General features: G+C 35.5%; 2 protein-coding genes, 1 long non-coding RNA gene and 2 other non-coding genes across 11 annotated transcripts in view; 2 read left to right on the top strand and 3 right to left on the bottom strand.

Moving 5' to 3' along the window:
• The first annotated feature begins 177 nt into the window (after positions 1 to 177).
• LOC117335217 lies at positions 178 to 5,609 on the top strand. Its single transcript, XM_033895204.1, has 5 exons — positions 178 to 501; positions 1,082 to 1,172; positions 2,000 to 2,128; positions 4,638 to 4,795; positions 4,942 to 5,609. The coding sequence occupies exons 1-5, from the start codon at positions 232 to 234 to the stop codon at positions 4,996 to 4,998; spliced, it is 705 nt and encodes a 234-aa protein (XP_033751095.1). The 5' UTR covers positions 178 to 231; the 3' UTR covers positions 4,999 to 5,609.
• Positions 2,586 to 2,657, bottom strand: Trnac-gca. The gene has a single exon. It is a non-coding gene; the product is annotated as a tRNA-Cys (tRNA).
• A 254-nt stretch (positions 5,610 to 5,863) lies between the features above and the next one.
• Positions 5,864 to 5,935, bottom strand: Trnac-gca. Its single transcript has one exon. It is a non-coding gene; the product is annotated as a tRNA-Cys (tRNA).
• Positions 5,936 to 17,984: 12,049 nt separating this feature from the next.
• Positions 17,985 to 23,491, bottom strand: part of LOC117335219 — a 28,509-nt gene continuing 23,002 nt past the window's right edge. Inside the window, exon 2 of the long non-coding RNA XR_004534314.1 lies at positions 17,985 to 18,364. This is a non-coding gene — a long non-coding RNA (uncharacterized LOC117335219). The remainder of the gene's footprint in view (positions 18,365 to 23,491) is intronic.
• The window catches only part of LOC117335215, a 41,076-nt gene continuing 35,947 nt past the window's right edge, over positions 18,363 to 23,491 (top strand). For all 7 annotated transcript variants that reach the window (XR_004534313.1, XR_004534312.1, XR_004534309.1 and 4 more), the window contains exon 1: positions 18,363 to 18,795. Coding sequence is in view for 1 of the 7 variants with exons in the window: in XM_033895201.1 (XP_033751092.1) it covers positions 18,400 to 18,795 (396 nt within the window). In the remaining 6 variants the exon portion in view is untranslated. The remainder of the gene's footprint in view (positions 18,796 to 23,491) is intronic.

The raw sequence follows: 23,491 nt of genomic DNA, 5'->3' as shown, positions 1-23,491 counted from the left end.
GGAATAATTCATTGAATATCGAATCAACTGGGCCATGTAAACGTCGAAGGTAGTGTAAGCAGGGATAGTATTATCTAGAAATGGAATATTAACTTTTAACGCTTATCATACATCATACCCCTGATCCTGTATGAGTGACCTATATTTGGCCACCCATCTCTTACGTCAGTGCACTAGCAAGACTGCCTCAGATACAGTGATAGTGTGGAGATACGACCTGGAAACAACACGATGGATACCGTCAAACTGGTCATATTTGCCATGTGCTTTGTCTTTGGAACATATTCAGCTTCCGGTAAACCACGATGCAAGTTTCCGGCACAGTGGCAGAGCAAAGTTTTCTTCGATTTTGGATTGATGTTCACCGTGCCTACACAGGCGCGAGCGTCCGGAACCTACTATTACGACTATCTCAACAACCAGACGAGATTAGACCTGAAGGGTATCGATTTGGCCTATAACATGTCCTATGATTACACCTACATATGGAAGTTTAACGAAGTAAATGTTTACTTTATTTTTGTAATATCTATTCATGTTAAGTGTCTTCATAATCCATTTTGATTTCTATCAGTCTTCAAAATAATATGTTTCTCTCCCAATTAAACCATATAATTCACATAGTCCAACATAGTCCAACATAGTATTAAGATATATAACCAAAGTACTTAACATATATAATGTCGAAGCCTTGTAATACCAATGTGCCTTTCTAGCCTTGTTATCGATTCTAGATAGCTTGACGTTAGCTTGTGTGATAATAAAATGTAGTTAGTGCTTGTTAGGCATTAGGGATCTGTTAGGATTAGTGTTTATGTAATTGAAACTGTGGTAGTAAATGTCGCTTATTAAAGTGATTTATGGTTGGTTATTAAATGTTATAACTTATAAACAATTATTTAGGTTGTAACATTGTATCTAATGATCTTTACTATAAAATTGAGAACAACTAATCTATTTTATAAAAAATGATTACAAGACTTCATTATCAAACTCATGACCGTGATAATTGAGGATTTAAACTAATGAACCTCCTGCCCCTCTAATTCCCTATCGACAGTACTAATTATTGGTGTTCCAGTCCTCCTTCTATACGATTGACTACATCGAAAAGACCTGTGACAGAGAGGTACAGGACGGAGACTTCTGGAAACAATGGGAAGGTCTGCCTGGTAGGTACATACCGGAGTAGGTATAGTTGTAACACTGGGAAGGTCTGTCTGGTAGGTAAATATCGGGGTAGGTATAGTTGTAACAATGGGAAGGTCTGTCTGGTAGGTAAATATCGGAGTAGGTATAGTTGTAACAATGGGAAGGTCTGTCTGGTAGGTAAATACCGGAGTAGGTATAGTTGTAACAATGGGAAGGTCTGTCTGGGAGGTAAATACCGGAGTAGGTATAGTTGTAACAATGGGAAGGTCTGTCTGGTAGGTAAATACCGGAGTAGGTATAGTTGTAACAATGGGAAGGTCTATCTGGTAGGTAAATATCGGGGTAGGTATAGTTGTAACAATGGGAAGGTCTATCTGGTAGGTAAATATCAGGGTAGGTATAGTTGTAACAATGGGAAGGTCTGTCTGGTAGGTAAATACTGGGGTAGGTATAGTTGTACATGTAACAATGGGAAGGTCTGTCTGATATTTTTGAAACTATGGTTTGCTATCATTGTTTTCTTCATTTGGATGTAGTAAATCATGACCTATTACTGAAATGTACTGAATAGTTGATATTCTTAATATGATGATTCTGTTAATTTTAATAAGTAAGTCTTTACTCCGATGAAATTGTAACGGTGCTGACATTTTGCCAGATAATTAGTAGCCTATCTTTCTCGAAGGTTTTACTTTATGTAAATTCTTGTAATTTTGAATATACATGTTCTACATCAGGATAAAAGAGTAGAATTATACTTGACTTAGGCCGGGTTTGTCTTTATGCATTACTTTACTATGTCACAGTAACAACTGTACATACTAATGTTGACCATCTATCTGTACAGACGCAGCATCTCTAACATCAGCGGGAGGGATAGGGGGATCTCAGGAACGTTTCGAACAGTACCAGTTCTTAAAAGTGGTTAAGAAAGAGGACAATGAAATTGTTGCTGTCACAATTGACGTTAAAGTCGGTAAGTAAAAATTGATTTGAAATAAAATTATTTAGTTAGTTCTCACTAAGTTCTGGGAAACGCTGGTCTGTATAACCTATTGGATCGCGTACCAATATTCATACAGAGTAGGTAATTCCTATTTAGTACATTTTCCACTTACTTCATTCCCGGATTTAGTTTGTCTTTTGATCATCCATGTTTGTGTATTGCTTTTGAGTTAAAATAAATAGAAGAAAAGTAACTTTACAATTTAAGGTGATACGACAGAGTCACATGTCTCCCGACTATATCTTATATGTACAATATAACATATGAGGAACTCTAAACCAAATATCAGTTCATCAACAATATTATTAACTTGGACAAACTGTAAAGTATTTGGGTCTGACTGGTCCAATGGATTGGTTTTCTCTCTCTCTCGTGAGATAGTATTTTATTAGAGTAGCATATCCAATTACACTGTAACTAAAAAATTAGGGGACACCCGGGTTCGAACCAGGGACCTCTCGATCTGCAGTCGAATGCTCTACCACTGAGCTATATCCCCATATACTTTAACAGACTGTCCACTATAATATAATCTGACACAGCTGCCGCTAAATTTAGTCCGGCAAATAAGATCATAAAAGGATTTGTCCTCTGAAACTCAAATGGTGTGTTACAAGTTTTCCTGGTGTAACCGTCATTGTCTGGCTAAGTGTATTGTAAGAGGGATAGACTTATAATCTTAATAATAGTTTAAATTAATTTAAGATAAACGGTATATATCGCAACAAAAACAATTTCAGATTTGGGATCTCAATTATTGTGATATAACTATATTGACTAGAAAACTTGAGAATGAGAAATCAAGGCTTAGTTCAATGATATAGCTAACAATTGTTTGTATAAGTTGATTCATTATCTTAGCTTGACTTAATCTTATCAGAGGATGTATATATTTAACCTGTATACATATTCGTTGATAATATACTTACTGTCTGTTAAAATCATGTACATGACTACTTTACCGGGGTCGTAATGAGAAGATGTTTTGTAGGCTCGGCCTGATGCCTTGTCCTTGTGTATTTTTGTAATAAAAACAGTCTTATCTCGTAGCTAGTGTCCTGTACAGTGTGATTGATCATTAAAGGAATGCTATGTTACATGTACCGGAAGTGTCCTTATATTCCAGTTTGAAATTTTATCACCGACTTTATTATATATTTCTCCTCATTAAAACAGAAAATACACCAAGACCAACATAGGATAATTTCCAAACAAGGAGAAATCAAAGTGTCATCTTAAGACATATCCATTTCATCAGCTTCCTTATATGAGATCATAAGATGGATACAGTGTGGTAGTACAATGTATAAACGTACTCAATTATTTTGACGCATAAGCAAATTTTAACAATTTAGCGCATTGCTGAATTGATATCGGCATCACTTGTTGATTCACGACCATACTGAAATAATTCAAAATGGGAAATGGGAGGGAGGAATGATTAACGGATTTTTTGGAAACTTTGAACATAATCTTGATCTTTTGAAACTTGGCAAAGACTGCCAATAGTAGATGTTGTTCAAGGAACCCCTGGGGCTTCTCATGCTGGGGCCTCCGGGGAAAATATTAATCTTAAGAAAACTTTGAAATATAAAAAAGATCAAATTAAAAACAGCAGGAAATGTATGAGCGTTGGGAATTCCCTACAAAGATTTGACAATAAAATGGCTTAACTTGCAATTCATATCGATAACAAATAGACTTATGGCGGATCCAGGTCAGGTGATTAGCGCTAAAAATCTCAACCTGTGTATAAAGGAAACCTGTCTATAGTGACTGTTTTATTTTTGCCTCCCCTTGAGCGGTCTTTGTAGACAGGTTTAACTGTACTAATATTTCATTTGTGTGATATAATGTCGGGCGTGTTCAATGTATGATGGCTTCAAGTGTCACAAACTCAGTACAATGTTCCAGATTTACCGTACGAGTATCACCAATGAAGCAAATGACGCTTGCTCTACCGGAACACCTGGTTCTAGGACCTTGTATGTTTTGAGAAGTGTAGGATTCACTTTCGCTCAAAAGACGCATTTTCGTTGCCGTGTGTAATGTCGCTATTGATTGATTGATACGGCGGCGTAATAAATTCTAAGAGAAAAGAGTTCACCAATAAAAGTTGATCTCCACAGGGATTGTGTATAGTATATTAAATCATAAGGATTAGCTTGAATATATTTTGTATGTTTGAGATGTGTATAATATGTTGTGAGATGATGTATAATATGTTGTGAGATGATGTATAATATGTTGTGAGATGATGTATAATATGTTTTGAGATGATGTATATTTTGTTTTGAGATGATGTATATTTTGTTTTGAGATGATGTATAATATGTATTTAGATGATGTATTGTATATTTTGAGATGTGTATATTACATTTTAAGATGATGTAAACTATGTTTTGAGATAATGTGTATTATGTTTTGAGATGATGTATATTATGTTTTGAGATGATACATATTATATTTTTATTATCAGGTGACATCTGTCCCCCCAGCCGATTAATAATGGAACAATACGGATTCGATCCTTTAGGGACATTTGCGTACAACTACGAATTTTTAGATCCTACAGATATTGAAAACCCGCAGAAAGTATTTAGCGATCCACCCAACTGTAAAAACATCACAACATGGGTATGTAATCATTGTATTCATATCATTCAGTGTATGTAATCACTGTGATCAGTAATTATAATTGATCTAGAAACTGAGAGAAACAGCGGTAAAATAATCTATATGTTGTTATGTGATGCTTTGTCATAGATTACTTATTTTTTCAGAACAATGCCGAGAGGAACCACCTTATTCACAGACGTATTGGACCGTTAATGGGATAGATAGTGATTGGAAAACTTCATTTAACGTGATTGGGCCGTTAACAGGATAGACAGTGATTGGAGAACTCCACTTCATCGTGATTGGACAATTAATGGGATAGACAGTGATTGGAGATCTTCACTTTATCGTGATTGGACAATTAATGGGATAGACAGTGATTGGAGATCTTCACTTTATCGTGATTGGACAATTAATGAGAAAGACAGTGATTGGAGATGTTCACTTTATCGTGATTGGACAATTAATGAGAAAGACAGTGATTGGAGATCTTCACTTTATCGTGATTGGACAATTAAGGAGAAAGACAGTGATTGGAGAACTTCACTTTATCATCATTGTGACGAACATTTGACATAATATTATGTCATTTTGCCTTATATGTCTAATATAATATTGATACCATAGTTATCATCGGCAAAATAATTCGGTATCAGTATTGTAAGAGTAAACATACACACAACGTACATGGCGTTTTCATCTGTTTGTGTTTGTGTTTTGCATACGTTGATGTGCTATTTATATATTGATATGTCATTGATAATATTTTAGTAATAATTTTGTATAGTGCTGTAGCAATAAAAATTATACGTAAGTATGTTTTAGATATAGAGGTTACGCAACGAGTGGTCATTGTATGTGGTATTTCTCTTTCACTTGAGTAAGTTATTTTTCAAAAGTTACAAAAATCTATACATGTATATATATTTTGGAAAATATGATAACATCTGCCAACTATTTATGCGTTACCTGTATGCTACGTAAATTGTACATTCAATTTAATAACAAATCGCTGATACAGAAGTTGAAAGTATCCAGTTAAACAATCTTAAAAAACTTATTATTTCAGGAAAAGTTGAAAAAGTGAGGGGACACCCGGGTTCGAACCAGGGACCTCTCGATCTGCAGTCGAATGCTCTACCACTGAGCTATATCCCCTTAGAGATTCCTTACTATTTTCAACTATAGATGTTTCTGGTAGAATTTATACCATCAACACAGCTGTCAATAACAATAAATCAAGTAACTTTATATATATAAAGTATGTTGTGACTACATCTCGTATATTAAATCAACTGTAAGAATACGTATCCCTTATCTACCTGTTTGCTGGCCCGGAAGATATGAACAGCATAGATAAGCTGACTATATATATGTATCAGGTAGTATTAGCCAATCCTAAATCAGCAGTTATAAATCGAATGAGAATAGCAATGAAATAGCAATGAAATAGCAATGAAATAACAATATGTGTAGACTTTATTCTATAGGACCTGTGATAAATATGTTAATGTTAATATTCAATTATAGCTACATGGACAAATTCCTGCGGTCTAATACCTTTGCAGAACCCACGACTTCTATCGGTAAATGATATTTAAAAAAGAAATTCATATCATTACCTTTTTCATAGGGATAAGGTCACGAATATAAAACTCATTCTGCGATTCAAGTTACTATGCCACAACTATGGGTTAGCAAGGAATTGTTAAATATTTGCGGATAGTATTGATGCAGTTTTAGAGAGTTGTATTAGTCATGCATTGGTAGTATTTCCAATCAGACAGATTCATCATTACGATAATGTGTGATCCCTAACAGCTGGTGGGTTTTATCAGCCTAATATGATTTACGCCTTTTCTCCCCGTATCGGTATCCTACTGTACTACCAGATCGACATGTTCCTGTATTTGTGGACCGTATGCTGTAAACAAATAAACATAGATTAACCTATTTGGAATATCCATTAAAGGAACATAGCAGCAAATTACTTCTCTGTCTACAACGATAATTCTCGTCTGTTGATAATAGTAGTACAAAAATGTATATGGAACTGAAGACAGACACACAGGAAATGTTCCATCTCAAAATAACGCGTAAATATCCACGTATGTGACGGGCCTAATGGATATATACCAATAACTAAAACGAGAAATAAAAACCTCACATATCACACATCCAAACAAATAAAATGTATTCGTTCATTCGTATTATGTTTAACGGGTTTGACCTATTGCGTCGCCACTGGCCGTAATTCGCAACATTAACAATTGACATGTTTTACTTCATTTTAAATATTAATTAAATCAATGTCGTCACTTCAGATACTCTTACCTATTACGTGCTTATGTCATATCTATCAGCATTCAGAATACGTGTTTGTATTAAACAGGTTTATAAACACACCTTACATCCGATGCTGGGAATGCTTGGTGTTATAGTGATTATGGGAAAGGGGCCTCCATCTTTGAAATCCTTAGGTTCAGAAGGGGCCCATTGCTAATTGTCTTTGATGTATGTCAGATTCAGATTCTTTATTTGCTTAAGTTTTTTTAACTCATCACAATTACATAAGACGTAATAAAACATTTACATACACGAACACATTAACTTTTCATACAACAGTAAATCTAATTGAAATCATATCTAATCCCGTGGATTATTGTTGATATATAGTACATAATTATGATTTCAATCAGATTTCACTAATTCATGTGGACCACATTGGTCATCTCTGGCGACTTGCAGAGGGGCAACTCTAAGGAACGGAGATGATAAAACTGGTATCACGAATTTACATGCTACTGTTATATCCATATAAATTGATCAGGCCAATATTAAGTGTATCCATTAGCACGTGCTATCACCTATGTTGCACGTATTTAAGATTCTGCGTGTATTTCTACTGTAGAAGTGCCTTCAGTCACCAGAGTTATCACAAGATAATAAAATGATGTCTGTTCAACATTCTCAATATGTTGCCATTGTAAGACTGAAAGTATGTAGTACTGTTCTACCCGCCCGTGATCATAGCGAGAAAGAACCAGTTTACAATACAATGGTAAAGCAACGGGTTCTTTGATCTTGAAATACTGATGACTAAACCAGGACTAGCTCATTCTTCGTTTTCTATAACGATTTTACCAATAGTCCCTGCCAGGTATACATATTACTGTCTAGGTGTGACGAGGGGAGTGTACGTTAGTAAATGATTGATCAACTTGGCCAGTTCGTTTCCTTGTATATACCTTATAGATTATTAATACATTGTGCTGTTATTTAAGCATGTTGGCTATTGTATTTATAGTTTCCGCAGTCAAACATTGTGTATTTATTATTCCTTCATTTCAATTTAAACACTGAACACGAAAACAATATTGTGTTGTGCCGCTTTTTTATTATATCTTATAATCGTAAATATACTTTAAAATGCCATGAATCTCAGAAATCGTATTCAGTCCTAGAGAGCCCCTACCCATTGACGTACCAGTAATGTATTATAAAGCTCTTTTCACAGAACAATTAGATAAAGGCATACAGTGATCGTTGTTGTTTAGTGGTGTATCCGTAGCATCCAACTCATCAACTCGTTTTTTATATATCAGTACAACTTTCTCCGGAATTAATCTTCCGAGATGAGAAAAAATGTATTCTGCTTTTTTGAATGGAAGAATAGGTGAAGATCGAGATGTCGGTAATATAACATTCAAAAACACAAGTGTTGTGGACCATTGTACAGGTAATCTAGAATTATTTAAGCTTGTAGATGAGTTTTCCATATAGTGAGTTTCCGTATATGAGTTTTCTTCTTTGTTGTCAAATGTGTACTGTCTAATTCATTTAGGTTTACTTCAGAGATGTAATACTAGGTGTGAATGTTATATTATAACGAGGGTTCTGAAAATGATTGTTTTGTAAACCTAAAAGATGGAATAATGATGCCAAGGATCTGAAAAATATCCGTATATAGATAATATTGTGGAGATTATGTGTGATAACGATACTAAATGTAGATATTATCAATGAAACTGTAAATAGGTTGTGAGGAAATTTCGACAATGCTGTCAAACTTATTTTCGGTACAACCCAATTCATAATAAAACAGAAAAAACCCAGACATAGATGATCTTTACAATGATTTCAGAACATATTTTAATAATAAAGTTGAGGGAAGTGATAACCATATTTCATATATTGATGAACTCCAAGACTTGTCGAACCTGAAAATCTTCATCTGAAATATTAAAATGTGTTACTTGATTAAAAGACAATCTTAAATCGACTGTTGACATTCTGACCTCTTTATACGTGAAAATGTTTATATTTCTGATACGATGATATACCAGATGCATGACTGATATTAAAAACAAAGACGATATACATGACGCTAAGAACTATAGGCTAATCACACCATCTGCCTGGGTAAATTATTTATATAATTAAAATATTGACCTCATACTAAAACCAAAGCTGGGTTTTGAAAGCATCATTCCACTATTGACAAAATATTTTCACTTTATTCTTTAATAGAACTTTCTAAACAGTTTAAAAGTCGTATGTTTTGTGCTTTTATCGATTTTAGGAAAGCAATTCAGTGTCTGGAGAATAGGACTGTGGGAAAAAATAATTTCAAATAACATAGGTGGGAAATGTTTTAAAGTAATAATTAACTTGTTCAACAGAATTAAGGCTGAAATAATAAAAGGTAGCTCAGTTTCTAATATTTTCAATCGTGGTCAGACAAGGGGAAAATGTATCCCCCTTTTTTACCTTTTAAAGTTATTTGGAACATTTTTGATATCACATGATTGTAGAGTCCCATCAAATTTAGCGAGTAAACTGGAGACAAGTTTACTTCAAGTTTATGTAATGCTATATGCCGATGATACCATTCTGTTAGCAGATTATTGTCAAGGTTTACAAACGAAAGTAAATACACAATGTATTGATAAAACTAAGGTAATGTTTTCGGTAGAGAGAAGGTGTCTCAAGATAAACTGTACGTTTCAGATTTAATGGTAATGATATAGAAGTTGTGAAAAGTTTCAAGTATCTTAGGTTTATTTCACCTGTAATGGTTTTGCTCATTTGAATATCAAGCAATTATATGATAATCAAGGATCTGTGCGATGTATGGTGCTATATCAAAACATAGAAATGATAATATGACCGTAAATGAAGTAAATTGATAACGTTGTCAAACCTGTTATATCAGTATGTGTCTGTGATGTTTTGGGGTTTTATGACATCAAACTTTAAAATTGTATAAGCATATATATATTCTTAAGTTGAAAACATCCACAGCCAACTTAATAGTTTACGGAGAACTGGGGAGATTTCCATTTAGTGAAAACATTAAAGTGCGTATAGTTGGACTTTGGACTAAATGAAAGAATAACAAACTGAATGACAATCTGTGTAAGATATCTAGAAATCATAATACACCATGGCCAAACTATATAAAAATATCTTTGACGAATGTAATTTATAACAAGTATATGCTATTGAACACCAATAATTTTCTATTATATGGTGCACTGTTTTCCATACACTTAACAATGTGTTCATATATACTTAGTACATGTAATTGAAAAAACGATGTTTCCATCCCCCTAAAAGCAACCAACTACAAAATTTATAAAAAACTAAATTACTATTAGAGAAATATTTACTAGATGTTCCCCCACTATAGCTTTTCTATCTTGTACATTTCGAACGTGTATTACCAAATTATCAGTTGAATATGGTAGATGGAACAACATTGCCAGGTAAAAAGAATTTGTAGCCTTTGCAACCAGACCGATTTTGTCGACGATTTTCATTATTTATTTGACTGTAGTGATCAACAAATATTAACAAGTATTAACCATTTTCTTTCTCGATACTATTATGAAAGACCCAGCGGTTTTTAATTCAATACTCTTTTAAATTTTGTAGTAGATGAAGAGTTGGTTTTACTTGTGAAGTTCATTAGGAAAATAAGTAATCGACTTAACTCTATGTAAGTAGTGTATTTGCTTATGATATATATACATATACAAGTTTATGAGAATGAAATCATTTTCAATGTCATTGCTTGGGAAAGCCATGTTCCGCAAATTAAATGGATCCTTCTCAGGTTGTAATTATGTGCTTTGTAACAAAGATAGGTAAGTATGTGTATGTTTGTAGAGTGTTTAGTAACCGTGTTAAGTAACCGTGTTTAGTAACCGTGTTTAGTAACCGTGTTAAGTAACCGTGTTTAGTAACCGTGTTAAGTAACCGTGTTTAGTAACCGTGTTTAGTAACCGTGTTAAGTAACCGTGTTTAGTAACCGTGTTTAGTAACCGTGTTTAGTAACCGTGTTAAGTAACCGTGTTTAGTAACCGTGTTTAGTAACCGTGTTTTGAGTAACCGTGTTTAGTAACCGTGTTAAGTAACCGTGTTTAGTAACCGTGTTAAGTAACCGTGTTTAGTAACCGTGTTAAGTAACCGTGTTTAGTAACCGTGTTAAGTAACCGTGTTTAGTAACCGTGTTTAGTAACCGTGTTTAGTAACCGTGTTAAGTAACCGTGTTTAGTAATGTGTTTAGTAACCGTGTTTAGTAACCGTGTTAAGTAACCGTGTTTAGTAACCGTGTTTGTTTAGTAACCGTGTTTAGTAACCGTGTTAAGTAACCGTGTTTAGTAACCGTGTTTAGTAACCGTGTTTAGTAACCGTGTTAAGTAACCGTGTTTAGTAACCGTGTTAAGTAACCGTGTTTAGTAACCGTGTTTAGTAACCGTGTTAAGTAACCGTGTTTAGTAACCGTGTTTAGTAACCGTGTTAAGTAACCGTGTTTAGTAACCGTGTTTAGTAACCGTGTTTTGAGTAACCGTGTTTAGTAACCGTGTTTAATAACCATTAACCATTAAATACGGGTATCTATCAATATATACAGGAGACAAAGGAAAGACTATCGGGTGTGTTTTTGTGATATTTGATCAACCTTCCTGTATTGATCGGATGTGTTTTTGTGACATTTGATCAATTTTCATGTATTGATCGGGTGTGTTTTTGTGACATTTGATCAACCTTCCTGTATTAATCGGGTGTATTTTTGTGATATTTGATCAACCTTCCTGTATAAATCGGGTGTATTTTTGTGATATTTGATCAACCTTCCTGTATAAATCGTATACAAATTACAATGTTATATAAAATCTGATAATGTACTTATCGATTCCTGGGTCGCGTGTCTCTGTATCTCGGAATTGTCATTGGTATTAATGTTTTTAATTAGATAAGAGGAAACAAGACGGACATCATTTCCTAGGAGACTGGTTGTAATTGGACATCGCCGAACAGAAATGAAGATGGCTAGAATACCGATTTCACAACAGAAAGACTTTGGAAAACCTTGTTAGAAAGCAAACAAGGGGTTGCTTTTACAAAAGCACAGATATTGAGCCGTTTTACCCCGCCGTTCAGTGTAATACTACAACTATTATACCATTGTCGAGTCTTGTGTGATCCTGTGATCCATACCTCCTCGAGTTTTATAACAAAGCTGAAAATATAACTGGGGATGCGGAAACAACTATGTATACGTGTATTCGTTAATTATTTTTCATTGCATTTTTTGTTGTGGTGCATGTAACTATACGCGGACTATTTTTTAAAAATCGGCTACGTTCTGTGTATGATGGTAATCAGCTAACGGGGGTTTGTTTGTTTGTTTGTTTGTTTTTGTTTAACGTCCTATTAAAAAACCAGGTAGAGGAAAGCCGGAGTACCCGGAGAAAAACCACCGGTCTACAGTCAGTATACCTGGCAACTGCCCCACGTGGGTTTCGAACTCGTAACCCAGAGGTGGAGGTCTAGTGATAAAGTGGACAACAACACATAAAATGCGAATCAGACGTGAAACCATTAGGGGTCACAATAGATTTTCAATTAAACTTCTGCACTCATGTCCCCAACATCTGCAAAAAAGCATTAAACCAACTCAATACTCTTAAACGTAAACGAACACAAACTAGGCAAACTCTACCATTCATTCACTCTCTCCAACTTCAACTTCTGTCCACTTACATGGTACTTCCCTGTTGAAACAAACGAAAAGAAAAATGGAGACATTCAGTAAAGGGATCTAACATTTATATGGCAAACACTCATTTCGATTACCAGCACCAAACATCTGGAATGCCCTACCAGACCACTTCAGAACAACAATTTAAAACAGTCATAAACAGTTGGACTATGTACACCTGTACACCGGAAATTGCTACTACCGAAGCGAAACTGCTGGGTGGACGCGGTCAAACACACGTAAGTTTTTCAATGTTTTCATTATTATAATTTTATACGGCATATAAATTGTATCCATGTCAAGTCTATTATATATTCATGCCATAGAACCTCCGTATGTGAAATTTTCTTTCAAAGCATGCTGCCTGGTACCGTTAAATGCAAAAGTGAGAACATCAACAGGCAATGATAATTCATTATACTGCATCTGTAAAGGTCCACCACACCAATAGTACACTAAATAAGATCCAAATATAATATATGTGAAATGTTTGACTTTAATCGTTGAGTTATAACAGACAATAAAATAACCGGGTGTACGGCAGTTTCTTCAAGTGTATACCGATTGATGAAGTTTATAACTTGCCGTACACCGATTGATGAAGTTTATAACTTGCCGTACACCGATTGATGAAGTTTATAACTTGCCGTATACACCGATTGATGAAGTTTATAACCTGTCGTACACCGATTGATGAAGTTTATAACTTGCCGTACACCGATTGATGAAGTATATAACTTGCTGTATACACCGATTGATGAAGTTTATAACTTGCCGTACACCGATTGATGAAGTTTATAACTTGCCGTACACCGATTGGTGAAGTTTATAACCTGCCGTACACCGATTGATGAAGTTTATAACTTGCCGTACACCGATTGATGAAGTTTATAACTTGCTGTATACACCGATTGATGAAGTTTATAACTTGCCGTACACCGATTGATGAAGTTTATAACCTGCCGTACACCGATTGATGAAGTTTATAACTTGCTGTATACACCGATTGATGAAGTTTATAACTTGCTGTATACACCGATTGATGAAGTTTATAACTTGCCGTACACCGATTGATGAAGTTTATAACCTGCCGTATACACCGATTGATGAAGTTTATAACCTGCCGTACACCGATTGATGAAGTTTATAACTTGCCGTATACACCGATTGATGAAGTTTATAACCTGCCATACACTGATTGATGAAGTTTATAACCTGCCGTACACCGATTGATGAAGTTTATAACCTGCCGTATACACCGATTGATGAAGTTTATAACTTGCCGTACACCGATTGATGAAGTTTATAACTTGCCGTATACACCGATTGATGAAGTTTATAACCTGCCGTACACCGATTGATGAAGTTTATAACCTGCCGTACACCGATTGATGAAGTTTATAACCTGCCGTATACACCGATTGATGAAGTTTATAACTTGCTGTATACACCGATTGATGAAGTTTATAACTTGCCGTACACCGATTGATGAAGTTTATAATCTGCCGTACACCGATTGATGAAGTTTATAACTTGCCGTATACACCGATTGATGAAGTTTATAACTTGCCGTATACACCGATTGATGAAGTTTATAACTTGCCGTACACCGATTGATGAAGTTTATAACCTGCCATACACCGATTGATGAAGTTTATAACTTGCCGTACACCGATTGATGAAGTTTATAACTTGCCGTACACCGATTGATCAAGTTTATAACTTGCCGTACACCGATTGATGAAGTTTACAACTTGCCGTACACCGATTGATGAAGTTTATAACTTGCTGTATACACCGATTGATGAAGTTTATAACCTGCCGCACACCGATTGATGAAGTTTATAACCTGCCGTATACACCGATTGATGAAGTTTATAACTTGCCGTACACCGATTGATGAAGTTTATAACCTGCCGTATACACCGATTAATGAAGTTTATAACTTGCTGTATACACCGATTGATCAAGTTTATAACTTGCCGTACACCGATTGATGAAGTTTATAACTTGCCGTACACCGATTGATGAAGTTTATAACTTGCCTGTATGCACCGAATTGATGAAGTTTATAACTTGCTGTATACACCGATTGATCAACCTGACGTCTGATTTCACGTGGTTGTACACATACAATTAAATACACCCTCTGCTCTTAGCTGTTGTGCTGTTAATTACTCCTCGGGCATATATTACGTACATGTATGTATATACACCAAACTGTGTCTATGCTTCTTGGTTTTGGTTTGGTTTGGTTTATTTTGCTTAACGTCCTATTAACAGCTAAGGTCATTTAAGGACGGCCTCCCGTGCGTGCAACATGCATGTAGGTGGTGAGTGCGTATGTGTGTTTTGGGAGGCTGCAGTATGTTCGTGTTAAGTCTCCTTGTGATAGGCCGGAACTTTTGCCGATTTATAGTGCTACCTCACTGAAGCATACTGCCGAAGACACCCAGCACCATACCCCACCCGGTCACATTATACTGACAACGGGCGAACCAGTCGTTTCACTCCAAATATGCTGAGCGCTAAACAGGAGTAGCAACTACCATTTTTAAAGACTCTGGTATGTCTCGGCCAGGGGATAGAACCCAAAGCCTTCCTCACAGGGGCGAACGCTCAACTAAAGGCCAAAAGTGAAGCATTGTCAAGGGAGACATTAGGAAGAAGAAAGTTAAGAAAGAAGAGAAAAGATAAGATCCCAAGTTTAGTCGCCTCTTACGATCATGCAATGGGGGCAGCAGGTACAATTCTTACGTCCTACCTGCTTCTTGGTACATTTTAATTTGTACATTGCAAGTCTAATGTCCTGTCGCTTTTAATCTTCGTTCCTGTATTGTTGTTTGTCATGACTGTTACTTCATATAGCCCTCGGTTCAGTGTCCAAGTAATGTTTTCGTTACGTTATCAGAGTCTGGAAGAGACACCAATCTAAACATACATAACAGCGCCGCGATGGTGGTATCAGGGCCAGAGGAAACTCGGGCTACGATGGTGTAAGGTATAGACAAGTCACCAAATGCGGAAACACAAGATAGTACACACAATTTAGAGCATATGGGAATCAAGAAAGTGACTTGGATGATCAAGTGTTGGGAATAGCAGTGGGCAGGGGTATCTCCATCAATACGGTGATCCCGATTTGCTTAGGAAACATTTAGCAATATAATTTTACATAGTCTGTTAATTAAGTGGACAGATGCACAGGAGTTGACACGTTCCTATGACCCAAAATGAAAAATCAACCCCAGGACCCTACTCCTATGTAACCGAGATAATAAGTCGGACCCCGTGGTTAAATGTTCAATAAGTGATCTAGGGGTCAGTCTCTGGCTTCACTTTCATTCTAGGTCATATGACCGTGTCGGGTCCTGTGGACAGAGGTACTTCAGTCCGAATGTCTGACAAAACGGTTGTCCGCGTTACCACGGAATAGACCCATATTCATTCCAGTCGGAATATTGAACGGCGTTGATGATGCTTTGTATTAGGAATATTTTAATTCGTGCCAAGTTCCTGCTAGTTATGTAATGTACGTCAATACATGTAGTACATATTAGATATCATATATCCTCTCCACCACCACCACCACCACCAACACCACCACAACAACACCAACAACCACAACAATAACCAGATCCTCCCCAGTAAGGAAATGTATTCTATTATCAAAGTCACGATCACTTTCCTTTAGTGCTAAGTATGACACTCTAACATGCCCGAGCTATGGCCGTCGGACTGGTCGTGCAATCTGATTGGTCACTGATCATGACCTGTCCAGATCACGGAAATGACAGCAGGTCACGCGGCTTACCACAAGACTGACGCCACGGGTGACGTAAGTCGTATTCTTATGTTTTATATCATTTTATTCTATCTCAACATATTACTTAATAAATAAGAACATTGCCATTTCGTCTCGGATTTAATATTGGTAGTAGTGTTATTTCTGTGTTCACTGTATGTGTACTCACAGATTGAACTGTTCTTATGAGAATTTGTGCCACTTAACAGAGACCTATATACTAGTATATAGGTCTCTGCACTTAAGACGTACGTTGCGGTAGAGACATATCTATATATGTCTCTGGTTGCGGTATAGGCTAAATACGTTCGAAACTGGCGCTATAGGTACAACTGAAACTTCATGGCCAGCTTATACAAAAACGGTTTATCTGATATTGATAATAGTAGTCGCGGTCAAGTGAATTCAATTTTTTAAACCAGTTTTGGTATTTCGCACATCCAATGTCCATCTACACGAGTCAGTCCAAATGGCGCCGTCAAGTTGACGTGAAGTAGCCTAATGTCACAAAGAGATGACGTCATGAATTAGTGTTACCGATTCCCGCACTTAATACAATAAAAAGAAAACTGAACGGTTTCCCGTTTAATATAACAAATATTTCACTCGTATGACAGAAAATTTCGATATTTTCACTCATGCTTCGCACTCGTGAAAATATCATAATTCTGTCATACATGTAAAATGTATGTTATATTAAACGGGAAACCATTCAATATCCTTACGTATGCTGTATTGAATCTCGCGCGCAGACGATGGAGCAGGTGAAGGGGCGTAACTCCAGCAGGCCTATGGTCTAAACGAAATGTGTGTGTACAACAATGTAAAATATTGTTCAGAAAACAGTGTAAAACTTTGTTCAGCAATAAAAAAAACATTGTGCTAAGCTTAACACAATATATTCATTGTAATCAATTAGTGAATTTAATCACACTGCTGAAGGCAATCAACAAATGATCAAGAGTAACTGTTATAGCTGCTTTTCATGTCCTGCGTTCTGTACTTCGACTTAACTAGTCTGCGTTAAAAAAAAATGTGAGAAATTTTTTCGTTACATAATGTGTTTATCCTTCAAACATTTACATTTTACATTTTTGCTAAGTGGAAAATTCACCTTATGACCACAACATTCGGAATTTAAACATGTTGCTAATCCAATAAATTAAAGTCCCTGAAATTATTGTCTGCAAATTGAACTTTTTTTTTATCAAACAAAACATATTACGTTTTAATATTGTTTTAATACTATTTCGCAAGCCGAAAATATTTACAAACCCATTACGAAGTTGGATGTAAATAAATTATGGATAAATACGTTCGCATCAGCAAGTAAATTAAATCGCAAAGTTAAATACCATGCAGGAACAAATGTGTCTTTATTTTGAGAATGTTGATACGGGGTTTATGTCCCCGGCTGATATGATCACAAGCAGTCATGCATCTCGTGTAAAATAATCCTGTCTTTGTACACAGCAGCTTGTCCTTATCGATTGCGAATCAAGAGGGCTAGCCCCTGTTATCCTGCCCCTGAAAATGGCCCCATTATAAATAGTGATTTTTCTGCCAATCAAAATTCACAAATTTCTTCATGTGCGGCGACGAAACAGGAAGGAAAATGTCGCCGATTGTGTCAACGGAAGAACGAGGGAGATATGGAGCAGGAAGATGATGTCTTCAGCCCTTACAGTCTCATCCTGTTGCACTTATTAGTGCCCCATCCTGTAGCTCGATCCTGTTAAGAGGGAAATTACAAACTTACTATTAACGATGTTAGCAGGAAAATACACAGAGGGCGATGATGTGTATTCGGAGCCGTACAGCCAACTGGCTCCCGTGCAGACTGCAACACAACCGACCTCAACAAGTGGCTCGCTTGAACAGCCCAAAAGGAACTCTCAAACTCGCAGGGCTTATCGTAAAGGAACAAAGGACAGGGTTGAGAACGGTGGGAAGTTGTATTCGGAAGCCCGATGTTTACATGACGACATGGGGAACAGTTATAGCGAACCTGTCGGTGTCTATAGCCCTAGTTCTGGCCAAATGACTGCGGGGGAGTTTACACCTGTCAATTCGGGGTTACCCGAGCGCGACGTTACTCACGAGCATGAAGTTGTCTCGTATGATTTGGCAAAGTCTCCAGAGGAAGTGCCACCAAAACAACAGGTAAATAACTTAATTCACGTACTGTGTTTTTAACTTTTTCTTAAAAACGAAGACTCGATGTTCACCATATCAATCACCTGGATAACAGTATCATGACACCTTTGTCACACTTTGCGAGACCGACGGTCACAAGATATTGTTGATGTTAGGTATAAATATACACACGTAATGGTCACAATACATTCGTGCTGCTCTAACACTCTGGATATGTGTGTGACCAAGAATACAAGTGTCTACATGTACACGGTACCCTTATTAATTGTACTTAACTACCTGAGAGTCTAGATCTACTTACTATATTACTGTCTGTAATCTAATCTGCTAGATCTGACCATAATAACAGACTCTAAAATGTGACTGGTTTAAGGTCACTTTAAGTGGATTATGCTTGACCTAAGGTCTAGACTTAGTTGAGCTAGTGTATACCGGTACATATAATTGTAATTTACAGTAAATATAGATATCTGTACACTACAGTACTGTACTATCATGTTTACAAGACCACAATCTATACAATATTTTGGTATCTCAAGCTGTGGGTATTATGGTACGTAATCTACGTATGTGTAATTTTTGGTGTTAAAACTAATGTAATTGTGATTAAAGTCACACCTATATGTAAAGGAAGTGCAAGACTCGAAGTTGATCAAATATATACATATATCTTCACATTGGAGATTACATATTGTACTGTTACAATGGTATATATATAGTACATGATAGAAAATGTCGACATGGCTTTAAATAGTAACAATACCAATGTATAAAGTATATGCATGTACATGTATATCAGGTAACTATCGGTGATAGAGAGAGTTTATATACATATTTCCACTGTCCAAACCTTGATCCTGTTTTGTCAACTCCATGTTGAGGGGAGATAGAATAATTACTTGTCAAGACATATCACAAGTGGATTATTACCGAGTCTATTTATTTGGTGTATAGTAAGTAATGGTTTTATCAATGGAGTAGTTCATGTTTTTGCCTGACAACTCGGGAATTACTTGCTCCTAGCTGTGCAGAACATGACAAAAAATGAACGGACAAACGAAGGAACCTCAAGTGTTATCGCACAGACAGAGATCGACCTTGTTCTGTGCATTCAGTATGTTCACAGCTGGTTATCAACTTGCACCTTGAGATGACCATTATACTGTAGAGTTTTTAAAATAAATGGAATTAATATGTCCCAAAATAAAATTGTGGAACCTATAAAAACTTTTTAAGGAGATAAATCAGAGGTTTGATAATTGATTTTATTGCAGTTAATTTAAGAAATGATTAACGATGATTCATGTATTATTGCAGGATATACAACGAGGACGAGGATATTTTGCAATTAAATTAATAACGAAGGCCGCAGGCCTGAGTTATTAATTAAAATTGCAAAATATCCGAGTCCGAGTTGTATATCCTGCAACAATACACGAGTCAAAGTTGATTATTCTACCATGTACTGTTTAGTTCTGAGATTGACCTCTTTCTAATAGAAAAACAGCACTCTTTCTAATAGAAAAACAGCAAAGAAACCCCGGGAAAACCTTGTAATTAATTTCTTGAGTATTACATTATTTGTTGATGAAATATACAGGCAATACAGTACTACGATCAAGAGCATCTATCATATGGCATTGATTTTGAAAATTAGAAAAAAAAAAAAGATAAAAAAAAGAAAAAAAAGTGGGGGCCTCCGTAGGATTCGAACTCGCGTCGAAATAAAAATATATTGAAAATAGCCTGAAAAATCACTGAATTCTATAAGAGTAGTCAGGGGATGGACAAAGCAATAACTGGAGATAAATAACACAGAAACTTTATTTTCAACCACTGTGCCACAACCAATGAAAAAATAAGTGATTTGCTAATGTTTGTCATTTGTTGTCAAAACAAACGACTGGCTTCATAATAAGTCTGATACCATTCTAAGTAAAGACACAAATCAATTTCTGTGCTGTTGCAATTACATAAACTGTCCAGGAAAAGCAGTCAAACTACAGCGATATTGGGGGTCATTGGCCTATAGATTTGCACAGATAAAAACATAGGGCAGGGATTGGGAAGGCTGCAAGAGTCTGCATGTGCCATTAAAGTAACTGCTGTTTAAAAAATTCTTATTGGACATTTGCTCTCTAAGTTATGTTAGAAATTTCTGTGGGTCATTAAGATTTTTTTATGTGCCTATATGCCCAGTGGTCCCAGTCTTTCCCTAAAGGGTACAGCAGTCATAACACATGTAGAAATTTAGTTCAGTCTTCATAGCATTGTAGAAAATGTAACGAAAATAATATTTTTATTTGACCTGACATTTTTGTCTTTCCTGATTTCGTGGGTGTTTGTGTTTTAATAATTGTGGATTTTGATCGTGCTTGGTAATGACAAGTGTGATTAAGTTACCTGTATATGACACACAGTTACATGGTCATTCGTACTAATGACAGGTGTGATTAAGTTACCTGTACTAGCTGTACCTGTCATCACGACCAGGGCCCCAAGCCTCTAGTGTCAGTGTGACTTGGTATCCAGCTGTTTTAGTAGCCCTGGCATGGCCGTTCATCCCAATGGTTGGTAGTTATAAGTTTGCATTCATAAAATTTCAATCTTAAGAAATAGATAAAAAAAATTTGATTGGTACAAAGAGTTGGTATATTATTAGCCCTAATATATTATTATTAATGAATTAGATGTATAGTTGTTAATCTTGAAATGGATTCCTAATTACCTGCTGACATATTCATCTTCTTACTTTGTAATTGTTGTTTCAGATTTTTAGAAATCATTTATGAAATCTTTTTAAAGTCACTAAATATTTCCTTAAAAAAATTTGGTCTGACAATGTTATGACCAGAATTTCTAATGAAATATTTATTGACCCAATTAATAATATTGGCATTAAGATATTTTATCTGTTAGTTAGCCGCAGACTCTGAATAAGGTGCTGTGCAATTCATTAATAACTTACATAACTTGCTGATGATTGACAGCTTCTGCTGTGTTTTAATTAAGGAATGTTTTAACTGTTTCTATTTACTGCAATTTCTGTATTGATTTTAGTGGTATTTTTTCCCTTTCATCAATTTTTGTGTGTGAATGTTTTTCCCTATCATGTAATCTCATTCCTTATGCACAATGAACCAGTTATGTTTATGTTCTGTAATTTAACTGTAAACGTTTTTAAATCTTAAATCTAGTGATTTTTTTTAAACAGAAACTGCGTGAATGGAATGAGCTAATTGCGTGATGAAAAGGTATAAATATTGTCATGAATTGTCACAGCGGGCAGGTAATTGATCTCACTTTAAATGATTTTACGAGGAAGAAATTGTTTAATGACAACTGTTTCACATTTATTTGATAAAAAAGTTTATCTGATGAATTGCGTAACATTAACACGAAAGCTGGGCTAAAAGTGGTTTTTGTTGAGAGGACAAAATTGTTTCAAATGGAAGTAGGTGGATTATTTGTGTAAACCTCAATTGGTATAAATTGATTGCAGATAATATAAATCTGTAAAGATTTATGAAATAATATAACTCTACACATGAAAACTGTAATTAACTTTCTAACTTTGAATAAATTTATGAGAGAGATTGTTCAATTTATGAGAGAGATTGTGGAGATGATACATTATTAGCCCATTGATAGTAATTTAAGAATATCAATTACAGTCATTCTTTTGATAAAGTAATTATCAAAAAAATTTATTTTGAGTTACAATTTTCTGTTGAACTAATTGTAATTCTGAAAAAAAACCCCAGAACAATAAAGAAGTTTTACTGATAATAATAATAACAAAATTATATATGTAAAAATTATAGTAGACTATCTGGAGTCTCGGGACTGATCTGTCATGAAAATGGAAGGTTAGAGTTGGAGTTTATATAATGTACAACATAAACAGTGCTCTATTCTTTGTAAGGACATGATGACATATCCATCTGTTTTCAAGTCCTGAGCATTTACCAATCCTGAAAAAGTAAAACTGTATTTTATTCAAGATTTTTTTTTTCAATTAAGGCTGATAATTATTAATACACAGTCGGTCATATTTGTGTTACCTTGTATGTGAGGGTTTAGCATTAAGTGTTTGCTGCCATTACATTTAATATACAAAACTATTGAGTTTAGGAATTTGTGCAAGTCCCTGTGCATATATATACATGTACAGTATAAATATTCATGATCTTCCTAGTTTCAAAGTCTTAATATGATTTCCATAACAACATTTTAACATTGCACAACCTATAAATTAACCAGTTAACGAAATCAAATTAAAAAACTTTGTAGTCACATTTTAAATAGTATGGTTTCTGGGGTCCTACCATGTTGTGGGTGTGTCCTGACATCCAAATGTTCCTGATTATGACTCATCCTCTTCCACCCATAAACATACATGTAGCCTCAGAGAATTACCACTCTTTATCAGTAGTACATATGTATTCACCAGCTAGGAAATCCAATAAAAATGGGTGCTAGAAAGCCTCCGTACCACCAACCCTCCCACACTAAAAGGGTATAGGATGTATAATGAGGGCCAAATGTATTAATGAGTAACTAGTACTGTATCATTGGTGTTGCCAGTCTTACTGTGACAAGTGACTCCAATGAACTTGAAGATTTATACAAGTGGTCGCCTGAAGCTGATGATCATGAGCACCAGTTTACAATTTATTATACCAACTTTCACATCCCATGA

This window comes from Pecten maximus, chromosome 9, assembly GCF_902652985.1.
Source record: "Pecten maximus chromosome 9, xPecMax1.1, whole genome shotgun sequence".
Lineage (NCBI taxonomy): Eukaryota > Metazoa > Mollusca > Bivalvia > Pectinida > Pectinidae > Pecten > Pecten maximus.
Note: the sequence above shows the minus strand (reverse complement) of the source record. Positions and strands in the feature narration are given on the sequence as shown.

Excerpts from the sequence above, each read along its gene's own strand:
- LOC117335217 (XM_033895204.1), top strand. The coding sequence starts at position 232 with ATGGATACCGTCAAACTGGTCATATTTGCCATGTGCTTTGTCTTTGGA. Across the intron at positions 2,129-4,637 it reads CACAATTGACGTTAAAGTCG|GTGACATCTGTCCCCCCAGC; the intron begins GTAAGTAAAAAT and ends TTTTATTATCAG. Across the intron at positions 4,796-4,941 it reads GTAAAAACATCACAACATGG|AACAATGCCGAGAGGAACCA; the intron begins GTATGTAATCAT and ends TTATTTTTTCAG.